This window comes from Branchiostoma floridae, unplaced genomic scaffold (assembly GCF_000003815.2).
Source record: "Branchiostoma floridae strain S238N-H82 unplaced genomic scaffold, Bfl_VNyyK Sc7u5tJ_1558, whole genome shotgun sequence".
Lineage (NCBI taxonomy): Eukaryota > Metazoa > Chordata > Leptocardii > Amphioxiformes > Branchiostomatidae > Branchiostoma > Branchiostoma floridae.
The window spans coordinates 350426-359711 of NW_023365757.1; the positions used below are offsets into that span (position 1 = coordinate 350426).

Below are 9286 nucleotides of genomic sequence, written 5' to 3' on the forward strand. Positions count from 1 at the left end.
GAGACGATCTCAGTATATAGTTGTTATTTGGGTACTGTTAATGCATTAAAGTTTGTGGGGATTTAATTTCGGGAAAAAGGACTGTTTGGGGTGGTTTTAAGTTTTCGGTAGCACCATGTACTGTACAGTAGTCTCCTACTGCCAGGGATAAATGTTCGCGGTGGTTTTAAGTTGGCAGTGATGTGGCCACCGCAAAAACCACAAACATAAAACCACCGCGAACATTTATGCATTTACAACAATATGCTGAATGCACTTTCTTCACTGCTAGGAGTTGAATTGCGAGGAGCTTACAATAGGGCAGGGCTAATTCACAAGGCTCTTGAGTAGATGCCATTTGGGGCTAACTCAGGTGACCTTTTGATATGACAGTAATTGCCCCAAGTGTGGCCATAAGACTCACACAGGGAAGGGCCCCTACTAGTACCCTTCTAGATAAGTGTGGTGGAATATTGAATGTGCATGAGGTATGGCTCTCCTCAAACACGGGACCTCCATTTAAAGTCCTGCCCTAACCAAAACTAGGTACTCATTTGCAATGAAGTAAGGAAAGTCGTGTAAAGTGTATTTTCCAAGGGCATAAGAATCATTAAGATTGGTGGCATGTTAACGGAGAACCAATCAATAAGGTTGATGTGTCTTAGTATTAGAAATGTCCAAGTCATTTAGAACATGAAGCTAGGAAATACTTGTTGCCAAAAGTGGCCGTACTTGTCAGGGTTGGACAAGTTTTGCTAAAATTCACTTGTCCTATCGGGCAGGTACATAGAAATTTTACTTTCCCGAAGCAAGGAGGTTAAAAAACCTCCTTGCTCAAACCAACTTTTCACTTGTCCGAAATTCAAATTTATTTTTCTATGTATTTTCACTTCCAGCAATGGAATTCTTTTTAGTATTGGCTCTATTTTCCTGTCTTGACCAATCATTGATGCCATTACGGTGAAAAGTAACAAGTATATCAAAATCTCACTCATGGAAAACTCATACTTGTCAATCGGGCAAATGGGGTAGCAGAAATGTGATTGCCTGATCAGAACTTTCACTTGCCTGGGACAATTACACAATTGGACTCCAATCCTGCTTCTACTATTGTGCAATAAAATTTAATCATTCATCCACTCACTGATTTATGTACCAATATATTTTAACTCAGGTACAGGACCATGTCTTCTGGGCCCACAAGTGTATACTCTGTGGATCTTCAGGCTACTTCGCATCCGTCCTCTCCAACAGTGCAGCCGACAAGGTGGAGTTACCCGGCCTGACTCCCCAGGGAGTCGCCGTCGTGTTAGACTTCGTCTACACCTCCGAGCTCCATCTCACCATAGAGAATGCTCTAGAGACGAACAACGCCGCAAACTTTCTCCAGGTCATGGACATACTGAACAACTGCAGTACGTTCCTGGCGGCAGCCTTGCGTACACCGACTGAGCCTAGTGGGGTGAGAAATGTTCACTCGACAAGTAGCGACGTCGGTAACACTAACAGGCAGAGCTCAAGTGTGTCAAGTCCCCTGGAGTCTGTTTCTCCTTCGAGTGGTTCACAAGACGACAGTAGGTGCAAGCTGGGCTATCCTGTGTTAAGCACAATGCTGCAAGAATGTGCAGCAAAAGCAGCGACCTCGTCCACCCTTAATGTTATTGATGCATCTGAGAACCAACAGTCCACGCAGACCGCATCCCGTCCAAGCTCCGGTCAATCAGTTGCTCAAAACACACCGCGGATGCAGACGCGGTTCTCTCCTGAGCCTAGCAGACAGGCTGTAATACATGGAACATCAGAGTGGAGTCCAGGTTCTAATGACAACAGGGAGATGACCTTTAACCCCAACAGGCTATCTCAAATGGGACAGGACAGGGATGGCGCCAGGCCTGCAGTTGTGGTGAAGATCGAGAACGAAGACAACGAAGTCACATCCTGCTCGCAAGAGAACGAGACGGTGTTTGCGTCCATGTTTACGTCGCGAGGAAGGCGGAACTCGGAAGAGGGAAACCAGCAATCTTCTCTCCGAACAAAACGATTTAAGATGAGCAGTGGGTCACCGTCCGCAAGGTTGTCCTATGGTGTTGAGGGTAACCGTGGTGACCAAGGTTGCCATGGTAACAGATTGACCCCACAGGAGGACACCATGGGGTCACTGGTTCTCTCTTGCACATCCGATAGCACCGCCATCTTGGATGAGGTGGAAGGTCAAGGGTCAGATGGCAATTCTCAACCTGATATAAAAGATCAGGTGCAACATGAGGGGAGTGCCTCTCACAACCTTTTCAACCAACATGCCCTTTTGCAATCGACAGTTGGACCAAGTGCAGATCAAACAGATGTGATGCCTGGTACTGTTGTTCTTTGTGACGAATGCGGAGCCCTGTTTTCCTCGCAGAGCGCACTACAGCAGCATCGCCTCTCCATACACAACTGCCTGCAACCGTTCAAGTGTCACATTTGTCCGGCAGCGTTCCGCCGCAGCTACGAGCTAGACCGCCATCTTGTTTCTCACAGCCAAAACTTTGCGGCGGCACAAGGTTTGTCTGCCACGCCTCCTGCGATCATGATTGCCAGTACGTCTTTCTCCGAGCAGAGAGAGATTGCGGACAAACCGTATCGGTGCGAGATGTGTCAGATTTCATTCAAAACAAAGAGTAACCTGTCGCAACACAACCTGTTCCGCCACACAGAAGAACGGCCGTTCAAGTGCGAACTCTGCCAGGCTGGCTTCAAGCGCAACTTCGAACTGAACCGCCACATGAACACTCATAACAGGAGACGAGATATGGATGGGACCATTTAACCTGTCCCAAGTATTCAAAGGAGTACATGTAAATCCAAAACGTCCAGAGCATTATGAGTTCTACTGCATATCATAGATATGCATAGTTCATAGCATAGATATAGTGTCCGCAGACAAACAAAAACAAACGAATAAATAGAAACAAATGGCACCAAAACTACTAACCTTCTTGGCATAGGTGATAAGGTGCCAGCAGCAAGGTTCCACAACATACCATGAAATCAAACGCAAAGGCAAATTAAAGCCACAAGAGTATATCCTCCTTGTATGTATAATCTATTTCTAACATCAGGTATAGTTAGTAAGTAAGGGAAAATCTTTTTCAAGTTGTCAGCTCTACATGTAGTGCAATGAGGCTTTTTAAACCATAGCACACTGGGTCGCCCCTAGTCTCCTCCATAAATGTGTTGGGTTCATTTAGAGGTTTGACACATATAGCTTAGTAATGCCCATAGATGAGGCATCCCTGTTTGAAAGGACAAAAACAACACCTTACAAACATGCTTGAGTGGATAGCGTTTTTAAGAAATAGCTATAGTATTATTTCCGTATAGTTTCGATTTACAGAACTGTAGTTGCATTGATTGTATCCAAGTATGTTGTAATCGTGGTAGTATCTTTAGAAATGATTTACTTTTATTGTTATCAGTTATTGTTACCTTTATCTATATATATAGGTTAACGTTTTCCATCATAACTATCATGGAATTGTGCCAATATTTGTGTGTATCTATAGTTTATGTAAAGTAGTTTTAAAGATTGCACCTCTTTTTTTGCATTTAATACTGCAATAGTATTAAAAAAGTCAACATGATAGAAAATTTTGTCTAAAGACTCTAATGTTGTGCCGTTTATATCTTTTACCAACTTTCCAAAAAAAAGCCAGTTAGCAATATGACATTCATTTAACTCTGAACTAAACCGTTGTCAGCGTGATCAGTTTTTGAAGGTTACTGCTTACGAGCGCCATCTTGCGCTTGACATGAGAAACGCACTTTCAAGCACTTTCATGCTGATATGATAATGAAGAAAGGTTGATGAAGAAAATATGGTACGATTCAGAACGCAAACAAGTGTTAAGAGTGAACCCTGCCATTTGTATTGATGTTAGCAAAGTAAATAGAAGAAAGTTAAAATGCGGTTAGTACGTCCTTTACACTATCATGGAAGCTCATATGTTTTGGTAGTAATCATAATACAGTGCTAAACTGTCTTCCAACACAAAGGTACACACGGATCAAATTTTCAATGACCACTGTCGCCTTCTTCAGGATCAATACTATTCAGAACGTATACTCGCGAGAGTAACGGGCACGTGATCTATACTTGTTAACACGTGATCTTGCGGATACGTGTCGTCAGCAATCGGTCAAACGTGCAAGGAAGTTCCTTACACTGTAAAAAATTTCTCGCTAGGGGCGCTGTTCAGTCAGACTAACAAGTAACGTAGCGTCCTTGATCAACCGCCACCTTTATCACCAATGCGATAACGTTCGCAAACTTGTTTCCACAATAATCTTAAGCTTTGTAGCAAAGGTCATGTCTCGTCAGTATACATTTTCGAATCTTTGGGTGGGGGGGCAGACTTGTCTGGAAGGAGAGAGTGGACCTGGTGATGATCATGATCAAATAAAAACCGGCAAAAAGAGAAAATAAGAAACCGCCCCATATCTCATCCTATTAATCTTTTAATTCTTCTTTTTAAAAAGCCACACTGATACTACAATTAAGAGCAGACGACAGCAAACAAATATGGCGGTTCTCAAACAAATATGGCGGCATCAGTTAGACCTTTGTGCCTCATTTCTAATGCACTGTTTACACGGTACAACCGGTACCAACCTCGGCGTACAAGAGCGAATATCTCGCATTGGAATACTACTGAGTGTACAGCTAAGGGCTGAGCTAAGATGTCTTCAGAGCAGGAAGAATATGAATATTTCAAGAACGCACGAGAGTACCTCGACTACTTCTACTCCGATCTGACAGGAGCGAAGTGCCCGGATGAAGGAGAATGGATGCCGTGGAGTATGGAGCAATTTCACCGGACCTTTAGCCAAGGTACAAAAGTGCAATTATGTTTGTACTAGATTCCTTAATGTCTAAAAGTCTCTGAATGTTATAGAAGGTAGTCTTCAACAAATTTGACTTGAGGTACTTCCTCACTTTTAAGAATATCACCAAATTAAACTTTCAGTAACAATGGTAATAGTAGGATAAGTCTAATTCTCTAATGTTCAACGAACGCTGATTTACTGTAGATAAAGACAAAGTTCCAATTTTTTTTGGATACGCCACAGGGGCGTAGCCGACAGAACACTATTGCGCTTATTGTTGCTGCAGATAAAGGCTATGGAGGAAGACTTCTGGATGTCGGATCAGGGCCGACAGTGTACCAACTGGTTAGCGCCAGTCGAGTTTTTCCGGAAATTGTTTGCTCGGACTTTCATAAGGTACGTAAACATCTAAGTGTTGGAGTAAACTGGTTGGAAATAAATGCCCCCTCTGAAACTCTAGACACTCATACCGTTAGACAATCACACTTGTATATGAGACTATATACACTACCCCTGTCTAATTTTTTTTTGCTCTGCCACTGACGTCAACGCATATGCAATCGAAACACGTCTTTTTTGGCAACTAACCCTCAAATTCCACATATTTTCAGGGAGCCTTAGCCGAAATAAAGAAATGGAAGGAAAGTGATACATGTGCATTCGATTGGAGCCCCTTCTTTCAACACGTCGCTGGATTGGAGGGTTCGAGGTAGGGAGAGTTTGATAAAACATAATTTATCTGAGAATATCCTAGAGAAGCACTAATCGACATTTTGTTCTTGCTCTAATAATTCGTTCGTACTGTATTTTTACGTGCTGTATTTCATTTCATCGCTAAAAATAATTCTCTCATTCCCCAATTACTGACGCGCTTTCAAAAAGTTCAGGTCATGCATTATATCACGTGACGTTTATGTGTATTAAAGTACCTTAAAGTTTTTGTTTGTGTGATTTTGTACAATATATCATTTTCGATTTTTTTCTATCAATCACCAGTTGGGAGTCCCGCCAGGATCAGCTGCGAAGCGCAATCAAAGACGTAGTTCCGTGTGACGTGTTTAATCCCAACCCGCTACATCCGGGTATGTTCCAGCCGTTCGACGCCATCATTTCGGCGTACTGTCTGGAATCGGCCTGTTACGACAAGGGCAGGTAAAATATACTTCTTTGTTTGCTCTTAGATAACATTAGCAGTTACCTTTAGTGTTAATCTCGAGTAACGAAAAAATGACAACTAGAAAGGTAACATATGCAGGTAGATTTACTTCCACATAGCCCTGCCTAACGAAGTACAATACTGCTCTATTCAGTCTTACTCAAGTACGTACACGTATGGTGACCAATCCTTTCAGCTCTGTCCTACCGCTTGCTATAGCTACATAATGTAATAAAGCTACTTTACCATTAAAAATGGCGACAGTTGCCCTTCCCAGGTCATTGATGTTATTTCTTTGGATTGGAACGAGAAACGAACCCAAAACAATATGTTTGGTGAAGGTAAGCATAATGATTGCTGTTGCATATTCCTGCAGCAAAACAACATCCAAACAGATGTTGGGTTGATAGATCGTTACGTTTTTCTTCTGCCCAAACTAAAGGCATTTCAATATCAGCTTTTATATTTTTCTTTGTGCTTATTTTCACAGGTCTGCCTACACGCAGGCTGTAAGAAACATCTCTACCCTGCTGAAGTCAGGCGGCCATCTTGTTTTACAAACCTACATCGGGGTCACCTATTGGATCGACAAGGAGGGCAACAAGACCCCGGATTCTCTCTGTCTTGATACCGACTTCGTCTTGAAGACCCTCTCAGAAGCTGGCTTCACTGAACTGGAGACGTCAGAGTACAAAACTCCCGAGCGAGAGAAATGCTATTATAGCGATATAAAGGGTATTCTGCATGTAACGGGAAAGAAAATCTAAGGACAAGTTGTACTTACAGAGAAAACTGTATGGTTTAAGTCCCGTTCATGTTCGCCGACATCTTATTTTTCCATCACTCCTAGGGGAGCGGCGTATGATGGGAATGGGTGTCGCCATTTAGATGTATTGATATTGACGTGTAATCTTATGAGCGTGTTTTTGTGGTCTTCTTACTTTTCATGTACAAAAAAGACTCTCAAGTCAACTTATTATTTTGTATTCAATGATGTGGGCCGATTAATACCAATCAGGATGGGACAGACCTGGTTTAATGGTTGTTCAATGAGAGAAAGTAGATGAATTATTTTATGCAACAAATAAAGATAACAATCAGTTTTCAGTAAACATTTTATTTATTCACTACGTTGCTAAGAATCACTGTTATTATTGCATAGAATGACATGATTCTCTCTAAAACAAAGTCTGAAAGATGATTTGTTTAAAATATTCACTTAGAACTGAACTCTTCTTGCATAAAGAACATCAAATAAAATAAGTCAAGAAGTTACAGTAAATTCTAACGCACGTTTGAAGAGAAAAATCTGATTATCGTTCAACAAAAAATCATGTTTAAGGAGAGAGAAGAACCATGTTAACTATGAGATAAACATGGTATCCTATTATTCTCCTTTAATCTATTATTCGCTTTGTATATACAGTCAAACTATGATTTGCTACCATAATTCTACAATCTGTTATCAATTTGCTATTGTATTACATGTTATCATGCACTATCATGGTTTTAACGGTGCATGCTCAGAGAAATGCATTGTGGGTAAAGGCCCCTGAAACATAAACAAAACACGGCTGAGCATGCATTATGTCGATGCAAGAAATTTTTACATGTATTTAAAGGGGCCTTTACCTTGGACATATCACCCACAAGGTAATTCGAAACGCATGAGCAGTCGGAGCCATGAACCTTCTAATTGCCTTAGATTTTCTTAGCGGTTAGATGCAGTAAAGCGGTGAGATCACTAGTCGTGTAGTGCTCCCGTTTAGCTGCAGGATAGTACGAACACTTGACGTCATCATAGCCCGCGTCAGAGATCGTCTGCAGTATGAAATCCACGTCAAGCTTCACCGTTGGGTGCCTGACGTCACCAACTACATAGAAACTTGCACCTTCGCCAGAAAAAAAACAAAAACAAAAACCAAGCACATGAATTTTTATTTGATAATATAATTTCATAAACAAGGGGTGTTTGTTCCATTTCTTCTCCTTTCTCTTTTTCTTTTTTTCGTTCACAACGGCTGTTACCATGCTTACTGGTAAAATAGCTGACACCCTGTTTTGTTCGATTAGGCCACAGCAAGTAAATTTTAATTTATGGATGACATCCGCGCGCTCATTAATTTTTGCCTGATTTCAGAAAAAAAAAAGATTTTTTTTCTTCTTCGGAGATGGTCAACATGACAAGAAAGTACCAAAATGGGAAAGTATGTTGTGTTGGAGCCTAATGATTGTACTTGTAGAAGTGACATTAGCGAGGTAGCCATGATTGTAGTTATAGAAGTGAAACCAGCTGGATAGTTGGAAAAGTGGCACCACTATGGAAGTCATAAGTGAAGTTGCCAACTTGGTAAGTGATACCAGTCTACCACACTAGTGTCACGTTTACTACACTAGTTCACTTCTTTGATACAGGAATGAATGATTTGTCGTCAGTACTACCATGTTTTGTCACTTGAACTCATCTTACAACATTTATCGTGTCTATTTTGAAAATTTAGCCATCTTGTTTTTTTTACCCATCTTGTTTTTTTTTCGCCCTATCTCACTATTTTTGCAGTCTACAGAGGATGTCATCCATAAAATTTACTTGCTGTGGCCTTACATTATGTAGTAAGTGGTAGGACATAGCTGAACGGGCTGGTTGCATACATGTTAATTTGTTTGAGTAAACTAAACAAAAGTTGTAACTTGTTTGTTTTGACCATGTGAAGATAAATGTTTGCTTGCAATGTGGCATGGAAGTCTGAATACCTTTGTTCAATCAAAACGAAAAATGTAATCAGTCACGTTGAAAGATGCTATGATGATCCATTTTCTTGATACAGATTTATGTACATTAATATACACAGGACTGAAAACAAAGCAGCATATCTTGTGTATTCGTATTCAACTTTGAAATCGTAAATATAGTCATGGTAGCATATATATATCATTCTTTTCTGAACTTTGGAAATCCATATCACGTTGCTATGACAACCGTTGCCAAGGAAACGTAGCTCACCTATATATGTCTGAAGAATGAGTGTTCCACTAGGCTTCAGCAAGGTGGTGACATTCTTGACAGCCTTCTTGTACGATTCTCTATAACCGATGACCACATACATGTGAGAATATGTTAAGTTATATGCAATTTGATGAAAACGTATTACAAATTCTATCTGGTCGTATATTTTCAGCGGTCTTAAGAAGCGAGAAAAAGTTCCTCAAGTCACAAAGTTGCGCGCCAAGTAGATAAAACAGTATACACCACTTTATGTTAGCAAATGCTGTGAAAATGGTTAC

The 9286-nt window shown here is 40.9% G+C and overlaps 3 protein-coding genes across 3 annotated transcripts; 2 read left to right on the top strand and 1 right to left on the bottom strand.

Moving 5' to 3' along the window:
* Positions 1-1150: 1150 nt before the first annotated feature.
* LOC118408155 (zinc finger and BTB domain-containing protein 44-like) lies at positions 1151-3590 on the top strand (the record flags this gene model as incomplete). The annotated part of the gene is given in 1 exon segment (XM_035808792.1): positions 1151-3590. A coding segment is annotated over 1 exon segment (1638 nt), but the record flags the coding sequence as incomplete, so codon positions are not given.
* An 801-nt stretch (positions 3591-4391) lies between these two features.
* On the top strand, positions 4392-6800 carry LOC118408156 (nicotinamide N-methyltransferase-like). Its single transcript, XM_035808793.1, has 5 exons — positions 4392-4849; positions 5132-5241; positions 5457-5554; positions 5842-5997; positions 6492-6800. Exons 1-5 carry the CDS (start codon positions 4699-4701, stop codon positions 6766-6768), a joined length of 792 nt encoding a protein of 263 aa, XP_035664686.1. The 5' UTR covers positions 4392-4698; the 3' UTR covers positions 6769-6800.
* A 727-nt stretch (positions 6801-7527) lies between these two features.
* Positions 7528-9278, bottom strand: LOC118408157 (nicotinamide N-methyltransferase-like). The gene is made up of 2 exons (XM_035808795.1): positions 9006-9278; positions 7528-7893 (listed from the first exon to the last, which is right to left on the bottom strand). Exons 1-2 carry the CDS (start codon positions 9106-9108, stop codon positions 7703-7705), a joined length of 294 nt encoding a protein of 97 aa, XP_035664688.1. The 5' UTR covers positions 9109-9278; the 3' UTR covers positions 7528-7702.
* Between the last annotated feature and the right edge of the window lie 8 nt (positions 9279-9286).

What these genes read in the sequence shown, in the direction of transcription:
- LOC118408156 (XM_035808793.1), top strand. Translation starts at nt 4,699, where the DNA reads ATGTCTTCAGAGCAGGAAGAATATGAATATTTCAAGAACGCACGAGAG. An exon ending in TCACCGGACCTTTAGCCAAG is followed by an intron (nt 4,850 to 5,131) that starts GTACAAAAGTGC and finishes TTGTTGCTGCAG; the next exon opens with ATAAAGGCTATGGAGGAAGA. An exon ending in GCCTGTTACGACAAGGGCAG is followed by an intron (nt 5,998 to 6,491) that starts GTAAAATATACT and finishes TTATTTTCACAG; the next exon opens with GTCTGCCTACACGCAGGCTG.
- LOC118408157 (XM_035808795.1), bottom strand. Translation starts at nt 9,108, where the DNA reads ATGTATGTGGTCATCGGTTATAGAGAATCGTACAAGAAGGCTGTCAAG. An exon ending in CATTCTTCAGACATATATAG is followed by an intron (nt 7,894 to 9,005) that starts GTGAGCTACGTT and finishes TTTCTGGCGAAG; the next exon opens with GTGCAAGTTTCTATGTAGTT.